The following is a 19453-nucleotide window of genomic DNA, read 5'->3' on the forward strand; positions in this document are numbered from 1 at the left end:
CCAAGATACTTGTGGAATCTGTCAAGTCTAGAAGTTGAGAATTTTCAGCGTGATTGCTATGATAACAACAACAACAACAACATACCCAGTATATTCCCACATGTGGGGTCTGGATAGGGTAGTGTGTACGCAGACCTTACCCCTACCTAGTAAAGGTAGAGAGGTTGTTTCCAATAGACCCTCGGTTCAGGGAGGAGAAGAAGAATAAGAAGAAGAGGGGAATAAAGAATAAGTAGTACCAAAATAGTAAGAACATGAATATACAATAACTGAAACAAACTAAACAACATGATGTAATATAAATCTGAGAAATGGGAAAGTACATGCGTGTTACTAGTACTACTGGTAAGAAAGGGGGAAACTCTCAACTACTTACTAATCATCTACCCTAATCCTCGACCTCCACACCCTCAGCATGATTACTATGACATGGAATTGAATTTGATTCAGAAAAGCTTCTTAAAGAAATTTTAAAAGCAATATGGTTTGAAATTAGTAGGAGTATTATTTTTACATCCACTTATCTAATTAGAATACATTTAATTGAGGAGAAGGCGAAAATCCACCAAGAAGAAGTGAGAGAGAAACCTAGTATAGTTTTTCTTTTTATTGTTTCAAAAATTGCTAGTAGGTAGTCGAGAGTATTAGTGTTAGTATATTTCAAAGAGAGACGTAGAAGTCAAAAAGAAATACTTTCAGTAACACTTATTCCAACAACACTGAAATGGATATCGTCGGAAGACTTGCAACAATTCAAGAATCAATTCAAGCCGTCGAAAACGAAAAAGAACAAAGGCAGCAAACCCTGGCTGCCTTTTGGGAGCACCTGCCTCCCATCGATCCTGCACTTGTGGCTGCAGCCATGCAGTGGATCCGGGACCGCATTAGCGTCCTGGAAGACAGGAAACGGGCCCTCCTCCAAGAACAGGAAGACCTAATTGTGGGTGCTGTCATCCGTGGTCGTTCTTTTTATCTGCTGGTTTATTAAGATTCTGCAATAGATAATGCATGCTATTGTTTAGGTTGTGGTCAGGGAAAAATTGGTGATATCTAAGCTTCACTAGAAAACAATAGGCTCCTGTTCACTTAGTTCTGAAGTCTAAACCATATGAAAGAGCATATATAAATGGAGTAAATTGGGCAACTACACAAATCAAGTTTCCAAATCCTTTTAAAGCAGCCAGTTTACAAGTGCATATTAACTGCATGGAGAAGCACATTTTCTTATTGATTCTTCTCTTTCTATGTCAATATTACTCCATTTTTATATCGGCTGCTTCCTCAAATGAAACAGACCAACAAGCTCTGCTAGCTTTCCAAAGTCTTGTTACAAGTCCTAGTCCTTTTCTGGCCAAGAACTGGACCAAGAATACTTCTTTTTGCTCTTGGTTTGGTGTCACTTGCAGTTCAAAAAGGCAAAGAGTTGTGGCCTTGACTCTTCCTAATTTGCAACTTCAAGGCACAATTTCCCCATCTTTGGCCAATTTGTCGTTTCTCAGAGAGCTCAATCTTAGGAACAACTTCTTCCATGGCAGCATACCTTATGACATTGGCCACTTGCCTCGCTTGCGAGTGATTGATATTCAAGACAATCAACTCCAAGGAAGTATTCCAACAAGTCTATTTCAACACCAAAAAGTTCAAACAATATCATTGGCTTTAAATAAACTCAGTGGTGAAATGTGGAAGGGGCCATGGTATGTACCAGAACTCAGAGTCTTAAATCTCTGGAACAATAGCTTCATAGGTATAATTCCTCCTTCTATTGGAAATTCTACAAAATTGATGAACTTAAGTTTGTCTGGGAATGGAATCAACGGCAACATTCCAAAGGAGATTGGTAATCTGAGCCAGCTTGCAGTGTTATCCTTGTTTGATAATCAATTAACAGGTTCCATTCCTGCAGCACTGTTTAATATCTCCTCATTAATTATCATATCTCTAGCAAGAAATAGCCTTTCTGGTCCTCTCTTGCTTGATGAAGGGAAGATTTTGTCAAATCTAGAGTTTTTAGGTGTATCTTACAACCAAATTTCTGGTCACATTCCTTCCAACATTTGCCAACTTGCAGATCTGAAAATTTTGTCCATATCTTTCAACAACATAAATGGAGAAATACCCAGAAATATTGGTTGTTTAGCCAATCTCGAGGAGTTCTATATTGGTTATAATCCAACAAGTGGGACTATTCCTGCATCATTGGGCAATATTTCGACTCTGCAAAATCTTAATGGTATGAACAATAGTCTACAGGGGCCAATTCCTCCAGAATTAGGGAAGCTATCCAATTTGAGGCAATTAAGCTTTGATCTAAATCATAATCTTATTGGTCAAATTCCAGATGCTATTTTCAATATATCTTCTTTGGAACTCGTTGGTTTCAGTTTCAACAACCTCTCGGGAAGAATTCCAGCCACTACAGGTCGTCGTCTTCCAAACCTTAGAGGAATTTACTTGTCATACAATCAGCTTGAAGGGGAAATTCCTCCGTATATCACAAATGCTTCCAAGCTTAACGCACTGGCGCTAGATATGAACCTTCTCACCGGCACTATTCCTACAAATTTGGGGAATCTTCGTGAGCTGCGAGGATTATTCCTATTTGGTAATCAACTTAACAATGAACCAAGTGAATATGAGCTACAATTCTTAAATTCATTGGTGTACTGTAGGATGTTGCGATCTCTAGCAGTGGGTTCCAATCTGTTGAATGGCATTCTGCCCAGTACTATTGGGAATCTTTCGTCTACTATTGAAATATTTCATATAGCAGATGCGCACATCAATGGTCTCATCCCCAAAGGTATAGGCAACATGAGCGGACTAACGAAACTAAACTTTCAAGACAACAACTTGATTGGAAGTATTCCTTATGAGGTTGGTAGGCTTAAAAAACTCCAAGGGCTATTTTTAAGTAACAATAAATTACAGGGGCGTATTCTAGATGTAGTATGTGATTTATCTAATTTGGTTGTATTACATTTGCCTGAAAATGAGCTATCTGGGGTGATTCCAGAATGCATAGGAAATCTTAGCATGCTACAACAGCTTGATTTGGCGTCTAACAATTTTTTATCAAAGCTTCCTTTGAGCCTTTGGAAAATGAGTAGTCTTCTCACACTAAACATGTCACGAAGTTCCATACAAGGAGAAGTTCCACCAGATATTGGAGAACTGAAGGCCATTGTAGCAATAGATCTTTCTGGCAACCACTTTTCAGGCATGATACCAAGTAGAATAGGGGACCTCGAGAACATGCTGTATCTTTCCCTATCAAACAACTCCTTTTTGGGCTTAATTCCATTATCCTTTTCGAGCCTGATAAGCTTGGTATTCCTGGATTTGTCTTTAAATGCCTTGTCTGGTAGTATTCCTAAGTCATTGGAAAACCTATCACACCTTGCAAGTATCAATGTTTCATTTAATGATTTAGAAGGTGAAATACCCAGTGGTGGTGTGTTTGCAAATTCTACTTCACAATCTTTCCTAGGGAACAAAGGTCTATGTGGAATGCAAGTACTGGGGGTTTCTGCTTGCACAATCACTAATTCTGGACAACGATCAAGGTTTAAGAAGCTTGTGCTAAAAGTCGTTACTCCGGTGGTTATTTCATCTTTTATAATATTCTTGTTGGCTTCAATTTGGATAATGAAACGACAGAAGAAGAAAGGGAAGCCTAAAGATGTGGAAAAGGTATCGGAGATCAGGACTTATCAATTGGTTTCTTATCTCGAGATTCAACGAGCAACAAATAATTTTGATGGATCAAATTTAATTGGTGTGGGAAGTTCTGGTTCTGTGTACAAAGGCACATTATCTAGTGGAATTGTGGTGGCAATAAAGGTTCTGGATTTACAAAATGAGGAAGCATGCAAAAGGTTTGATACTGAATGTGAAGTGATGAGAAATGTTCGGCACAAAAATCTTGTCCCGGTGATTACTACTTGTTCTAGTGAATACATAAGAGCCTTTGTTCTGCAATATATGTCCAACGGAAGTCTTGATAATTGGTTGTACAAAGAAGATCACCACTTGAACCTTCATCAAAGAGTCACCATAATGCTTGATGTGGCTTTGGCAGTTGAATACCTACATCACGGTCATCACACCCCCATAGTACATTGTGACCTAAAGCCAGCCAACGTTCTTTTGGATGACGAAATGGTGGCATATGTTAGTGATTTTGGCATCTCCAAAATTTTGGCTGTAAGCAAGTCCATGGCTCATACCGAGACATTAGGCACTCTTGGTTATATTGCACCAGGTATACTAGTCTCGTTCTTTGATTTTCTCTTATTAAAATTAAGCCCTTCGAATTCTAGAACTAAATAAACAGCAAGTTCTTGTTAGTACAGAACTATTGTTATATTTGGAATGATTTATTCTATTTATTTTCATTCTTTTAAGAATATGGCTCGGAGGGAATAGTGTCCACTAGTGGTGATGTTTACAGCTATGGAATCATGTTGATGGAGGTTCTGGCGAAAAGAAGGCCAACATATGAAGAGGTATTCAATGAAAATCTTGGATTAAGGGAGTGGATAAAACGAGCATTTTCAGGGACAATGATGGAAGTTGTGGATGCCAATCTTTTTCTTGAGGAAGAACAGGTCAATTCTAAAAGTGAAATTTGCATAGCGTCCATGATACAATTGGCTTTGGACTGCACAAACGAAAGGCCAGAATCAAGGATAGCCATGAAAGATGTAGTCAAGAGGCTTCACAAAATCAAGAACACATTTTTGGCAACATAGAAGTTAGCATCTCTTAAGGTGGTGTGCTTTCTGAGCTGCAAGTTAATATGTTGCTTTTTAGTTACCTGATATCTTTAATATAGTCGTCCGTACTACTTGGAGTCATGTACAGTTCGTAATTTTGAGTGTTGAATTTCCTCATGTTGTAAGTTTCATATTTGAGTGATTTTGAACCAGTTTTACCTCTTTTTAATAGTAATTGTGGTTTGAGTGCTTGAACCAGCATTAAATCAAGACATATTATGAAGGTGTTTAGCTGCTCTGTTTGGCTTTCTGTTTGCAAGCTTGGAAATATGTCTCCCACCTCTTATTGCCTCTAATTCTTATTTTTGATATATTAGTTTATTCCTTTCTATTCAATAATTTAATAAACTTTTTGTTAGTGGAAAAAAATAGTATTTGTGCATTATCTTTTGGGAAGGAATATTTAAATTCTCACATCCAAGTAATCAAGAAATCCCTTCAGCACTTGAGAACAAGGAGTTACTGTCCCAACAATATGAAGATGTTGCATTGGGAAACATATAAGATGAGTCCGGATACTCAAATTTAGAAAATAGAAACAATAGTGCTTGATTCTTTGGGACATATAGAGGAACATCAGTTAGACCCAGATAGAACTTAAACTCAAATTTTTAATTGATCACCCTGTTTTTTTAGTATTTTATCAGTTTTCCATTGGGAAAGGTATTGATTATCCATTGTTTATATGCTGGTTAGGTGAATAAGGCATATTATATGAGTAAAATTGATAACTTAAATTTGGAATTTATTAACTGCAAATAGTCAAGTCAAGAGGTCGAGATATTCCACATCTATAATGTGTTGTATTTAAATTTGGAAAAACTTCTGAAAAGCATTTTTTAAATAGCCAATCCAAGGTTGTGGATACAAGCATATGCGTGAGTAATATGATAATAGCTTGCTTATACTAATTGTATTTAGTTTAATTTTAGTTCCTTCTAGTACGAGATAACACCTTATCTTCTGTTTTGTGGAAATAATCTAAGTTGAGTCAGCTGTTAATCAACTTTCTCATTCTGACCGTAAGTTAATTACTATCATTTGTATATGTTATTTATCCACTATCCTTTTCCATTCCTTACTTTCTTTCTTATTTTTTTCATTCTTGGTGCTCTATATAATGGAGTAAGTTAACTTTGGAAACCAAACAAATCTGTTTCCAAGTGCATATGGAGAAGCACATTTTCTTATTGATTCTTCTCTTTCTAGTTCAATACTACTCAGTTTTTATATCAGCTGCTCCTTCAAATGAGACAGACCAAGAAGCTCTTTTAGCTTTCCAAAATCTTGTTACAAGTCCAAGTCTCTTCCTGGCCAAGAACTGGACTAGCAATACTTCTTTTTGCTCGTGGTTCGGTGTCACGTGCAGTTCAAGAAGGCAAAGGGTTGTAGCCTTGACCCTTCCTAATTTGAAACTTCAAGGCACAATTTCTCCATCTTTGGCTAATTTGTCCTTTCTCAGAGAGCTCAATCTTGGGAACAACTTCTTCCATGGTGGCATTCCTTATGGCCTTGGCAACTTACCTCGCTTGCGAGTGATTGATATTCAAAACAATCAGCTCCAAGGAAGTATTCCAAGAAATCTTTTCCAACACCAGAGAGTTGAAAAAGTTTCTTTGGCTTTCAATGAACTCAATGGTGAAATGTGGAATGGGCCATGGTATGTACCAGAACTCAAAGTCTTGGATCTCATGAACAATAGCCTCACGGGTATGATCCCTCCTACTGTTGGAAACGCCACAAAATTGATGAACCTCAGTTTGTCTGGGAATAAAATCAGCGGCAACATTCCAAAGGAGATTGGTAATCTGAGCCAACTTGCAGTGTTGTCCTTGTACGATAATCAGTTAACAGGTTCCATTCCTGCAACAATGTTTAAAATCTCGTCGCTAATTGCAGCAGCTCTGGGAATCAATAGGCTTTCTGGTCCTCTCTTGCTTGATGAAGGGAATAGTTTGTCAAATCTGGAGGAGTTAAGTATATCTTACAATCTGATTTCCGGTTATATTCCTTCCAACATTTGTCAGCTCACAGAGCTCAGAATTTTGTCCATATCTTTCAACAACATAGCTGGAGAAATACCCAGAAATATTGGATGTTTAGCCAAGCTTGAGATGTTCTTTATTGGATTTAATAAAATAAATGGTGTTATTCCTACTTCATTGGGAAATATTACCGCTCTGCAATATCTTAGTTGTCCAAACAATCACATGGAGGGGCTAATTCCTCCAGAGTTAGGGAAACTATCAAACTTGAGGCTGTTATATTTTCAGGAAAATTATAATCTTACTGGCGAAATCCCAGAGGCTATTTTCAACATATCTTCTTTGGAGACTATTTTTTTCAGTTTCAACAAACTCTCGGGGAGAATTCCAGCCACTACAGGTCTTCATCTTCCGAACCTTCAAGAACTTTTCTTGGCACAAAATCAGCTCGAAGGGGAAATTCCTCCGTACATCACAAATGCTTCCAAGCTTGAGACATTAGAACTATCCGGGAACTATCTCAGAGGCAGTATTCCTACTAATTTGGGAAATCTTCGTGGGTTGAAAAATCTGCTGCTGTGGGGTAATCAACTTGTCAATGAACCAGGTGAACATGAGTTGCGATTCTTCAATTCTTTGGTGGACTGCAGAATGTTGCGATATCTATACGTCGGTTCCAATCCATTGAATGGTGTTCTGCCTGATGCTATTGGAAATCTTTCATCTACTATAGAAAATTTTCATATGTCAGATGCACACATCAACGGCCTCATTCCCACAGGTATAGGCAACATAAGCGGTCTATTAGGCCTAGACTTTGAAGAAAACAACTTGACGGGAAGTATTCCTTCTGAGGTTAGTAAGCTTACACAGCTCCAAGGGTTATTTCTCACTAAAAATAAATTACAAGGGCATATCGTAGAGGCAGTATGTCATTTATCTAATTTGGTTCGATTAACTCTGAATGATAATGAGCTCTTTGGGTTAATTCCAGAATGTATAGGAAATCTTAGCATGCTACAACAACTTTATGTGGATTCTAACAACTTTTCATCAAAGCTTCCTTTGAGCATTTGGAAGATGAGTAGACTTCTCTATCTAAACATATCAGAAAATTCTATAGAGGGAGAAGTTCCACCTGACATTGGAGAACTGAAAGCCATTGTAGAACTAGATTTTTCTAGTAACCACTTTTGGGGCATGATACCAAGCGAATGTGGAGAGCTCCAAAACTTGAAGTCTCTTAATCTATCGAACAATTCATTTTCAGGCCCAATTCCATTATCCTTTGCCAACTTGATAGGCTTGGAATTTTTGGATTTGTCTTTTAATGCCTTGTCAGGCACTATTCCTAAATCATTGGAAAAACTATCACACCTTATAAGTATCAATGTTTCATTCAATGATTTAGAAGGTGAAATACCCAGTGGTGGCGTATTTGCAAATTTCACTTCGCAATCTTTCCTAGGGAACAGTGGTCTATGTGGAATGCAAGTACTGGGGGTTCCTGCTTGCCCTATCACTAATTCTGGACGACAATCAAACTCTAAGAAGCTTCTGCTAAAAGTCGTTATTCCAGTGGTTATTTCATCTTTTCTAATGTTCCTGTTGGCTTCAATTTGGATAGTGAAACGACAGAAGAAAGGGAAGTCTAAAGATGTCGAAAAGGTACCGGAGATCAAAACTCATCAATTAGTTTCCTATCACGAGATTCAGCGAGCAACAAATAATTTTGATGGATCAAATTTAATTGGTGTGGGAAGTTCTGGTTCTGTGTACAAAGGGACATTATCCAGTGGAATTGTGGTGGCAATGAAGGTTCTGGATTTACAAAATGAGGAAGCATGCAAAAGGTTTGATACTGAATGTGAAGTAGTGAGAAATGTTCGGCACAGAAATCTCGTCACGGTTATCACTACTTGCTCTAGCGAACACATAAGAGCCTTCGTTCTGCAATATATGTCCAATGGAAGTCTTGATAATTGGTTGTACAGAGAAGAATGCCACTTGAACCTTCTTCAAAGAGTCACCATAATGCTTGATGTGGCAGTGGCAATTGAATATCTACATCATTTTCATGACACTCCGATAGTTCATTGCGACATAAAGCCAGCCAATGTTCTTTTGGATGAAGATATGGTGGCTCATGTTGGTGATTTTGGCATCTCTAAAATTTTAGCGGTAAGCAAATCCATGGCACACACCGAGACATTGGGCACTCTTGGTTACATTGCACCAGGTATACTTGTCTCTTTCTTTTCTCACTTATCATAAATCCTTTCTCTTTGACTTAGTCTTATCAAAATTAAGTACTTCCGGATTCTCTAAATAAATAAAAAGCAAGTACTTGTTACTACATAATTATTGTTATATATCGGATGAGTAATTCTTTTTCATTTTCGTTCTTTTAAGAATATGGCTCGGAGGGAATAGTGTCCACTAGCGGTGATGTTTACAGCTATGGAATCATGTTGATGGAGGTTCTGGCAAAAAGAAGGCCAGCAGATGAAGAGATATTTAATGAAAATCTTGGCTTAAGGGAGTGGATAAAACGAGCATTTTCAGGGACAATGATGGAAGCTGTGGATGCCAATCTTTTTCTTGAGGAAGAACAGGTCAATTCTAAAAGTGAAATTTGCATAGCGTCCATGATACAATTGGCTTTGGACTGCACAAACGAAAGGCCAGAATCAAGGATAGCCATGAAAGATGTAGTCAAGAGGCTTCACAAAATCAAGAACACATTTTTGGCAACATAGAAGTTAGCATCTCTTAAGGTGGTGTGCTTTCTGAGCTGCAAGTTAATATGCTGCTTTTTGTTTACCTGATTTCTTTAATATTTCTGAGCCGAGGGTCTATTGGGAACTACATCTCTACCTTCACTAGGTAGGGTAAGGCCTGCGTACACACTAACATTCCCAGACCCTACTTGTGGAAATATACTGTGATTGTTGTTGATTTCTTTAATATAGTCGTCCGTACTACTTTGGTGTCATGTACTGTTTGTACTTTTGAGTGTTGAATTCCCTCATGTTGTAAATTTCATATTTGAGTGGTTTTGAACCAGCTTTACCTCTTTTTAATAGTAATTATGGTTTGAATGCTTGAACCAGCATTAAATCGAGAAATATTATGAAGGTGTTTAGCTGCTCTGTTTGGCTTTCTGCTTGCAAGCTTGGAAATATCTTTTCCACCTCTTATCGCCTCTAATACTTATTTTTGATTCATTAGTTTATTCCTTTTTCCTCTCTAACCCTCCGGGTAGGGGTAAGGTCTGCGTTCATTCTACCCTCCCCAGACCCCACTGGTGGGATTATTTTAGGGTTGTTGTTGTTGCTGTAGTTTATTCCTTTTCATTCAATAATTTAATAACCTTTTTTTTAACTCAATGTGTTAGTGGAAAAAATAATATTTGTGCATTATTTTTTGGGAGGGAATATTTAAATTCTCACATCAAAGTAATCAAGAAACCCCTTCAGCATGATTCTTTCTATAGGTAGAACTACTCTGAGTGGTCTAAACTTCCACCCTTATTTCTTTCTTCATATTGTAAAGGGGAGCAAAGCCCGTTTTTTGCTCCCTCTATTGATATAAAAAAGGCACTTCTGCCGTCGTTTTAGTGACTCATAGGGCTTTCCTCTAGCTCAATTTTTTTGGTTTTTGAGAATGGTCGCCATTTTTCCCAGGACCCCAATTATAGGATCTAATCCTCCACGGAAAGTAAGAAATTTCGCATATTTTGATCAATTCAAGGTGAAAAATGGGGTTGCTCCTCGACGACAAGGAGTTACTGTCCCAACAATATGAAGATGTTGCATTGGGGAACATATAAGATGAGTCAGGATACTCAAATTTAGAGAGAAAAAAACAATAGTGCTTGATTCTTTAGGCAGTCACTTTAGCCGCAGAAGTGGAAATGCACTTAGAAAGGACATATAGAGGAACATCAGTTAGACCCAGTGATTCAATATTTTATTCACGTCTGTGCATAGAACTTAAACTCAAATTTTTAATTGATCACCCTATTTTTTAGTATTTTATCAGTTTTCCATTTGGAAAGTTAGGAGGAGGGATAGGTGTGAGGATGTTGCTATATTAAGTTCAGGACAAAAATCTCAACAATCTTCTATTCTCCGTATTATAAATATTATGACAATTCAGATATACAAAGATTTTGGCCTGAGGCAGTGGATAAGACGAGCATTTCCCAGGACAATGATGGAAGTTGTGGATATCAATCTTTTTCAAGAGGAAGAACAGGCCAATTTCCAAAAGAAAAAGAACTTCGGTGCGCTAAGTTCCCGCTATGCGCGGGGTCCGGAGAAGGATTGTATCACAAGGGTCTATTGTACGCGGCATTATCCAGCATTTCTGCAAGAGACTGTTTCCACGGCTTGAACCCGTGACCTCCTAGTCACATGACAACAACTTTACCAGTTACGCTAAAGCTCCCCCTCCCAGCAGAGCTGCAGCCTGCAAGTTAATTTGTTGCTTTTTCTAAACCAAGTTTCTTAATGAAGTTGTCCCTACTACTTGTCCAGTACTTACTGTGTGTACTTGAGATTGTTGTATTCTTTCATGTTGTAATTTCATATCTAAATGGATCTAGATTTTATATTTGACGGGTTTAACTTTAGTATCGTTTTACCATGAATCCACTACACTTTTGAAATTATAGGTTCAAAATTATATTCTTTTTGAAATTTTAGTAATTTTCATATATTTCGTGGGATTTGAGCTGTGAGTTCACTTGTAGCGGTGCATACAATAATTATTATAATATTGGAGTTTTTAAGCATGGGTGCACACACATATATTTAAGTAATTTTAAAGAAATATAACATTACTATACATGATTTAAGAAAAGAAGTATGAGTTCACGTGAACCCATACCCCCCTAAGCTACATACGCCCCAGCTGAGGGTCTTCGGAAATAGCCTCTCTACCTCCACGGGATAAGAATAAGGTATGCATACACACTATCCTCCTCATACCTCACTTGTAAGATTATATTGGGTATGTTATTCTTGCTGTTTTCATGTTGCAGAAGAAGTGGTTCATTAGCTGAACAATAATGAAAGATAGAGACCACTTGACATAGGTTCTTTCGGTTCCGAATTTAGCACGACACCTTTGAATGTTGGAATTATTTATCCAAAGGAAGAGGGATCAATTTCCACTAAATACTTTTTTTTCCTTTCTTTAGTGATGCATTATGTTCTAGAAAATTCTAGATCCGCCTCTGCAGTCTGCGCGACACCTTGATCTCCATATTTCCCAGGATGCTTCTGTAGTAAACTATATTGCCAGATGTTTCTGAAAGACCTCTCTGTTTTCATAGTTTACATGTGCTATAAATCTTGTAGTAAACTATTTGTGTATAAGCAAGTAATTTACCGCACATAATCGCACCAAATCACTTTGTTACTTAATTAACATAAAAAGATCAAACCTGAGAGCAAAGTGGTTGTGCTTATTGCATTCATCTTTTCCTTTACTCTTCAGTATTAGCTCCTTTTTGTTTCCTGAAAACAAAATTAATTAAAATCTTAATAGGTTCTGCTTGTATTTGAAATCCATGAGATCTAAGTGTAAACATTTGTTCAATGTTCCTTTTTAGTTTCCCATCCGGTGTCCGATACCCGCATTGGGGCCCGGCTAAATCCGGATTCGCGCCGAGAAGTTCCACATTGGGAGATAAACGCTCCCTAACAAAAGCAATTCTATAACCAAGGCTCGAACCCGAAACCTCTGGCTTTAAATTTTGATTTGAAATTGATTGCCTGAACATAGCAGAGTAGTCCAGACTCCAGTATATTATTGAGATCTTGAAATGGACTGAGTGGAGAAGAAAAAGGTTCGTGCCATGGGACCAAACAATGTGGCCTAATAGTTAATAGTCGATAAAGCTGGAATCAAGATCGTGGAAGACCATGATCCGGATCCTAACAAAGGAAAAAAAATTTAGTGATTTCTTTTCTTTTGCCTAAATATTAATAAATAAAATTACTTTATCTGCATTGGTCATATATCCATACTTGCAAGGGCGGAGGCAGAAGCATTAGCGGAACCCAATAGATTTTGTTCAAATAGTACATCTATTAAGAAATTCATTAAATATGTAAAAATATTAAATTTTAGAACTCAATCATTAATACTTGAAGTCATCGTTATTAAATGCAAAACTCATAAAGTTGAAATTCTGGCTCCGCCCACTTGAGTTTTTGAACTCAAATATTGATGTAGGTGCTAATTAGAATAACAAGTTTCTCTGCAACAAAATTTTATATGAATGTACTTTGTGTCTTGCTGTTCACATGGGCTATCAAACAGCCAAAATTTTGAATATATCATTCTCACTTGTAGTTAATTTTTAAAATGCTATCCAGCACAAAGCTGAGCTGGATTGAGCTGCAAACAAAGTACAAATAATTGGAAGGATCCAAGAAATTTTTTTCAGTAGTAATTGGAGAATTATTGAAAACATCTAAGAACACCAACATCACCTAAATATCTATTCTAAGAGATCGATCTAAACCAAAAACACTTAACCCATCTTAATTACATTAAAACGGATTATTCCCTATGATTAAACTAAGCATTTCTTCACATTAATTGGAGTGTTGGAGATAGTCTTAATGAAAATGTACATGTCAACCACCTTCCCTGCCGAAGAGAAAAGCGCTATTTTCACTTTTAACCCGGGCCAAAAAGCGCTATATATATATATTCGACTATTATTTTGAAAGCGGCTATACAGTATTATTTTCCCAAAAGAAAAAGGAGAAATACTGTAGCTAAACATGCATCGAGTTGAATATTATAGTCGATAAGAATTTTTAAGCTATAAGTGTTACTAAATAGTCGTAATAGTTTAATTATATTCCCTTATTGCCATCAGAAATTATATAGAGAGAATTGTTTGTTATTGTCGTTAGACTTGGTTGTCTAAATCTTTTACACCATCAACGCATAAACTTAAAGTTGATGTTTTCATTTTTTAAGTTGCCCACCTTCATATATGTGGTATTTGAGAAGGAATCAACCTGCTGCAAAGTATGGATTAAAACCTAGACCCACTTGACATTTAGAACTTAGGTACGCGAACTAAATTATCGTGGGATTATAATTCTTGTATTAATTTATATCACTTGAAATATGGAATAAAATAATCCCACATTTGATGGCATAAGATGTGGATTAAATTTATACCTTGTTTGGTTGGAGGTATAAATTTATCAATAAATTTATACCTCCAACCAAACAAGGTATAAATTTAATCCCACGTTTTATCCTACATCCTACCTAATGCCTCATACCAAACGACCCCTCAAAGAATTAATCAGTGCCAATTCTTTTCTTTTTTTACATTGTGTCAACCCATTCAATGCCCTTTTGTAAGGGTCAAAGGACAGCTTTAGATAACTGCAACTCTGCAAGTCAACCAAGCACAAGTTCACATTCAAAGGCGCTCCAAAATTCTGTATTCCCACATATCTGCATATTGGAGAAGACATCAACGACCCAAACAACAAAACTGGTAGCCAATGAAGCACTTGGGGGTCGTTTGGCAGGATTTATCAGAATAGTGTTGAATAAGGTGTATTAATAATGCATGAATTAGCAATGCAAGCATTAGTTATGCAGAGATTATTTCTTATCCACTATTTGATGTAGTATATTAAAAATTAAAATAAATTGCATAATTTTTAAGAAAATTAATTGTTTACAAAAATGCCCTTCATATTCTTTAGCTTTAAGGGACTTTAAGAACAATTTTGTCTTAAACAATGCTGATGCATGCATTAATAGCCTTGGTATTTGCTAATACCGTGGTTTGCTATGTATTAGTTATACATAGGATAATACCAAATAGGTTGTATAACTAATACTTGCATTAGTAATACATAGATTGAAAAAGTGTACAAAACAGGAGATTAGTAATACCAAAAGCTAATGCATGCATTAGTTTCTCTAATGCATTCTACCAGATGACTTGTGGATTAAACTGTTCAGTTAAGAATCCTAACATTAGGTTTGCAAGTCACGTGAATCGAACTATAAAGTTTGGAAAAGGTGCAAGTGCCAGCTTTAATCATCAAGAAGAACGCTTTTAACATATCAATTCAAGTACTGGCTAGTATCACGTATTATTTTGCCTTTGGCAAAACAAAGTTTCTGAGTGCTGATGCTGGAAACACTTTCATATATTTACTAGAAGATAAAGAGCAGTCTATCAGAGTTTGGTACTAAAAAATCTCTAATACTGTTACCAGCATTAGCATTTGAAGTTTCAAATTTCAAACCCAAAATTCATCAGAGAATCTTGACTGAACCAGACATCTAGCCAATGAGATGTTGCCGCCCCGACAAAAAACTTTATTCAATGAACAAGGCAAGGGCCATGATGGGACTCCTTTTATTAGGTAAAATGACAGCACAATTGTGCACATTATGCACGGAAACATTTTAAAGTGGGGCAGATAGAAACCAGAAATCAACAGCCAGAGATTTGCCAACCAAGAAACAGAGCAAAAAGTTCTTCCCAAGGATTGTTACATAGATCTATCCTACACTAATTGTGAATACTACCAAATAACAAAAGAAAAAGTACAATTTGGACAGATGGGATGTTATTTGGTAGTACTATCTGAGGAGAGTATGTTAATGCAACATAAAGGATGTGTCTCAAGAAAATTCAATCTTGACTTGATACAAAGTCACTAAGCACATATCCATGTGAATACAAGATGGAGTAGGCAATCAAAATGCTGAATTAAAAGGGAGATCAAATCAGCAATTCCCCCATTCCTTAGAGAAAATGGAAATACAAAATGATAATTTGCTCCGTAAAAACAAGAATTCATTTCCACGAAAATAAGAGAGTTTCACCGGAGCATCCAAATACAAGGGAAATACTGCAGAAAAAAATAATCTTTGCTGAAAACAACAAATGGCAAGAAACAGTGCTTTTAGGTATTACAATTCAGGGAATTCAGAACTACACAAACAGCAAATTTCGATCAATGAGCAAAGTCCATAGGATTTCAATCCTAAGCAAAGAGGCTTCACTCACATTACTGCTGCTCCTCTGCTTTTGATGGTTCTTTGATCTCATCAGTTCCATCATCCTGAAGAAGAGAAGCCAACAAGATATGGATTAGCCGAACTATCAAAGAAGAACAAATAAATCAATCTCATAAACAAGAGAACACAATAACTTACCTGCATATCTGAGGTCCACAAAGTGAGGTTATCACGAAGAAGTTGCATAATCAAAGTGCTATCCTTGTAGGACTCCTCTCCCAGGGTGTCAAGCTCCGCAATAGCCTCATCAAATGCCTGTTAAACAGCCGAACAAACCATGAACATCAGTAAATAGATCCAAACATCTTTTTTTCTTTTAGAGAAGTCCTTTGAATGTTCTAAAATAAGAAATACAATAAATTAACTACCTGTTTGGCGAGATTACAAGCACGATCAGGAGAGTTCAATATCTCATAGTAAAACACTGAGAAATTGAGAGCTAGCCCCAATCGGATTGGATGTGTAGGGGCTAATTCACCATTAGCAATATCCTGAAAAGGATAGAAATATGTCAACTTCATGCTTCCACGATATAATACTACATTGTTTAGCACAATAAATTTTTCTCCTTTGATGACAACTTTCAATATATTTTACTCCATGTCCTAATTGACCTCACTCTCTTTCCTTTTTTAGTTTGTCCTAAAAAACTGCACCTTTTTACATTTAAAAGCAATTTAACTTCTCATTTCTACTAATGAGATGATTTATAGCTACAAATACTTATGACATGCTTTCGACCACAAGTTTCAAAGTCTTTCCTTCTTAAACATGTGCCTAGTCAAACAACATCACATAGAATGGAACTTAGGGAGTATAATGTTTAGCATAAGAAATCCTTTCCATTGACTATGTCATTTGATAAATTTCAATTATGGAGTATAAAAATTGTGATTTCTATGCAATTTCTAATTTTGAGACACAGACAACATCGCCATTCTTTTGCAGAACTGAAATTGTATCAGAATTTTCTCCAAAATTAGCAAAATGATACAGAATGAAACCCTAACCTGAGCCGACTTGTAAGCCGAAAGAGTATTCTCGGCGGCTTCTTTTCTCTCAGCTCCGGTTTTGAACTCAGCCAAGTACCTGTAATAATCTCCCTTCATTTTCAAATAGAAAACCTTAGAGTCACCAGTAGCAGCGGTGCCAATGAGTTTTGAATCGAGCAACTTAAGGATACCGTTACAGATCGAAGTCAATTCAGATTCGATCTTAGATCTGTAGGTTTTAATGGAGGCCACGTGATCTTCGTTACCGCGACTCTCCTCTTTCTGCTCAATCGATGAGATTATGCGCCACGACGCTCTCCTCGCTCCGATCACGTTTTTGTACGCGACGGAGAGGAGGTTGCGTTCCTCGACGGTGAGTTCGTCGTCGCCGGCGCCGACGACTTTCTCCATAAATTCTACCATCTCCTCGTAGCGTTCGGCTTGCTCAGCAAGCTTCGCCAGGTACACGTTCTCTTCGCGTGGCGATGCCATTGATGGTCTGTGTCCTAGAAAGAGAAAGGAAGAGTTTTAGAAAGAGAAAGTTGAGAGAATGCGGAAAGAGAGCAGTTTTGGGGGTTCTCCTCCTTCCCATTTTGGTTTTATTCATCTGTAAATGGGGAGATTTTGGCTTCGTGGGCCGGGCTTCCGGTTCGGAGTGCTTCATTTGGGCCTCCTAACAGGACCGAAAGATAAAAGGAAAAATAACACTTTATAGCCGTTGTAAAAATAAGAATAATTAATCAAAATAGTCGCTTATCCAGCCACATAAACTAAAAATAGTCAATGGAGGTATAATATATGCATAATTTATGTATTATATATGTATAATTGTGTATAAATAATGTATAAACTATGTATATGGCTAGAAAGTAAACAATTAATGTGACCGGATATTTATGTAAATAAAAATAATAGCCTAAAAAATATATAAAATTTGTATATTTTATATATATATATATATATACATTCTATATGTTATATACAAAAATTATACTAATTTTATACACTTTTTCGGCTATCATATGTAAATAGTTTCTAGCGCTGGCTAAAAGTGATAATACCCAAAGATAAATTATGAGCCTAAAGCCTTTCTGGTAGTTTTGTTGCAAATACTCCCAATACTGGGGAAAATTATGAAAATACATGGCTAGCCAGTTTTCGGACTGGTAATCGAAAAATAATCAGTAGTTGTAAAGTCATTAAAAAATAGCTATTGTTTCTAGCCGAAACACGAAAAGTTCCAGCATAATATGCTGGATTATGTAGATCCTATGTATAAACTTCTAGCATATTATGTTGGAACTCCAGCACATTATGAAATTCCAACATATTATGCTGAATCTCATATGTAAAAAATTCGAACTCCAGCATATTATGCTTAAATTTTTCAGATTTTTAAGGGTGTTTTTGTTTAAATTTTATCTTTACATGAAAAAATAGTTAAATTTGAATTACTTTTGAAATTGTGGCTATTTTTCAATTACCAGTTGTAAATCTTATTTCTGATTTTTTTTCCCCAAAAAAATTGGACTTATAGCCCTTTTTAGCACCCCTATTTAGAACATATCCACAATTTTCATAGTATTTAAAATTCATCAAATTTGCAATTAGAGATACTTGGTGAGTTCTAATTGGTAGGCCATTGTTTATCAAATGCTTACATCATTCAAAGATGGAGGTACTGTGTTTAGCAAAACGTTTTTCAGTTCTAAATTATGTTCTGTTCGGTGGTGTAGGCACTTATTTTAAGTCATGAGCTTGATAGTTAAGAGTGAAATACTTATAAAAGAACAAAGAAATTAACTAAGATATTTGGGAAAAAACTAAGGAAAATTCGAATTTCAAATCATGGGTATGAACTTTTGAGCTGCCAAATCCTTGCTTCAGACTCGTGGTATGAAGTTTTAAGTTTGAACTGCCATTTCATCGCTTTGGCAGTTTAAACTTCAAGTCCGAGGTCTGAATTTTGATTCTAAGGCGGCTAAACTTTAAATACTTTGTAAATTTTGATTGGAGTATATTTTAATTAAGTAGAAATGATGTCAGATGCCATTTTAAAAGGCTGCTATTTAGGAATTAGTCAGTACGCCATGAATTTTAGTTTTTCAGTTTAATGAATCGTCCTGAACTTAAGATTTTTAGCTTAAAATTTCAGGATAAAACAAGATTGGCTAATCTCTAAATAGCATCCCTGAGAATAGTTATATGGGCACTCGCTCCTTTAATTAAGGAATTTTTACCTCCTATAGTAAAAGTTAACACTTTGTTTATTTTAAATAAATACCATTTAAAAAAATTATATTCTATAGATACCTTTTAATGTTTATAGCAAAATATCTAATTTTGGTTACCTCATACCCCTAAGCCACTAAATACATTATTCAGTTACATTATTTTTCTTTCTCTCTCTACTTTAATACATGTCATTCTCTTCCCCCATTGATGACGCACTTCTCCGGTGAATGTTCTCTGTCCTTTTCACTCATAATAACAAAACCTCTAAGATTCACAAAATCAGAGGAGGATTTGGACGAGGACGAAGAGCAAAACTCGCCCTCTCTGTCCTTTTCCTCATAATAACAAAACCTCTCAGATTCATAACATCAGAGGA

At 36.4% G+C, this 19453-nt stretch overlaps 3 protein-coding genes and 1 long non-coding RNA gene across 4 annotated transcripts; 2 read left to right on the forward strand and 2 right to left on the reverse strand.

Annotated features, from left to right (window-relative positions):
• The first annotated feature begins 996 nt into the window (after positions 1 to 996).
• LOC104234567 (probable LRR receptor-like serine/threonine-protein kinase At3g47570) lies at positions 997 to 5030 on the forward strand. Its single transcript, XM_009788155.2, has 2 exons — positions 997 to 4264; positions 4408 to 5030. Exons 1-2 carry the CDS (start codon positions 1207 to 1209, stop codon positions 4752 to 4754), a joined length of 3405 nt encoding a protein of 1134 aa, XP_009786457.1. The 5' UTR covers positions 997 to 1206; the 3' UTR covers positions 4755 to 5030.
• A 138-nt stretch (positions 5031 to 5168) lies between these two features.
• LOC104234566 (receptor kinase-like protein Xa21) lies at positions 5169 to 9883 on the forward strand. Its single transcript, XM_009788153.2, has 2 exons — positions 5169 to 9002; positions 9176 to 9883. The coding sequence occupies exons 1-2, from the start codon at positions 5948 to 5950 to the stop codon at positions 9520 to 9522; spliced, it is 3402 nt and encodes a 1133-aa protein (XP_009786455.1). The 5' UTR covers positions 5169 to 5947; the 3' UTR covers positions 9523 to 9883.
• A 1940-nt stretch (positions 9884 to 11823) lies between these two features.
• On the reverse strand, positions 11824 to 12684 carry LOC138888969 (uncharacterized). Its single transcript, XR_011406494.1, has 2 exons — positions 12216 to 12684; positions 11824 to 12092 (listed from the first exon to the last, which is right to left on the reverse strand). It is a non-coding gene; the product is annotated as an uncharacterized lncRNA (long non-coding RNA).
• Positions 12685 to 15604: 2920 nt separating this feature from the next.
• On the reverse strand, positions 15605 to 17449 carry LOC104234568 (14-3-3-like protein A). Its single transcript, XM_009788156.2, has 4 exons — positions 16861 to 17449; positions 16219 to 16341; positions 15989 to 16105; positions 15605 to 15894 (listed from the first exon to the last, which is right to left on the reverse strand). Exons 1-4 carry the CDS (start codon positions 17332 to 17334, stop codon positions 15841 to 15843), a joined length of 768 nt encoding a protein of 255 aa, XP_009786458.1. The 5' UTR covers positions 17335 to 17449; the 3' UTR covers positions 15605 to 15840.
• Positions 17450 to 19453: the final 2004 nt, after the last annotated feature.

This window comes from Nicotiana sylvestris, chromosome 4, assembly GCF_000393655.2.
Source record: "Nicotiana sylvestris chromosome 4, ASM39365v2, whole genome shotgun sequence".
NCBI lineage: Eukaryota > Viridiplantae > Streptophyta > Magnoliopsida > Solanales > Solanaceae > Nicotiana > Nicotiana sylvestris.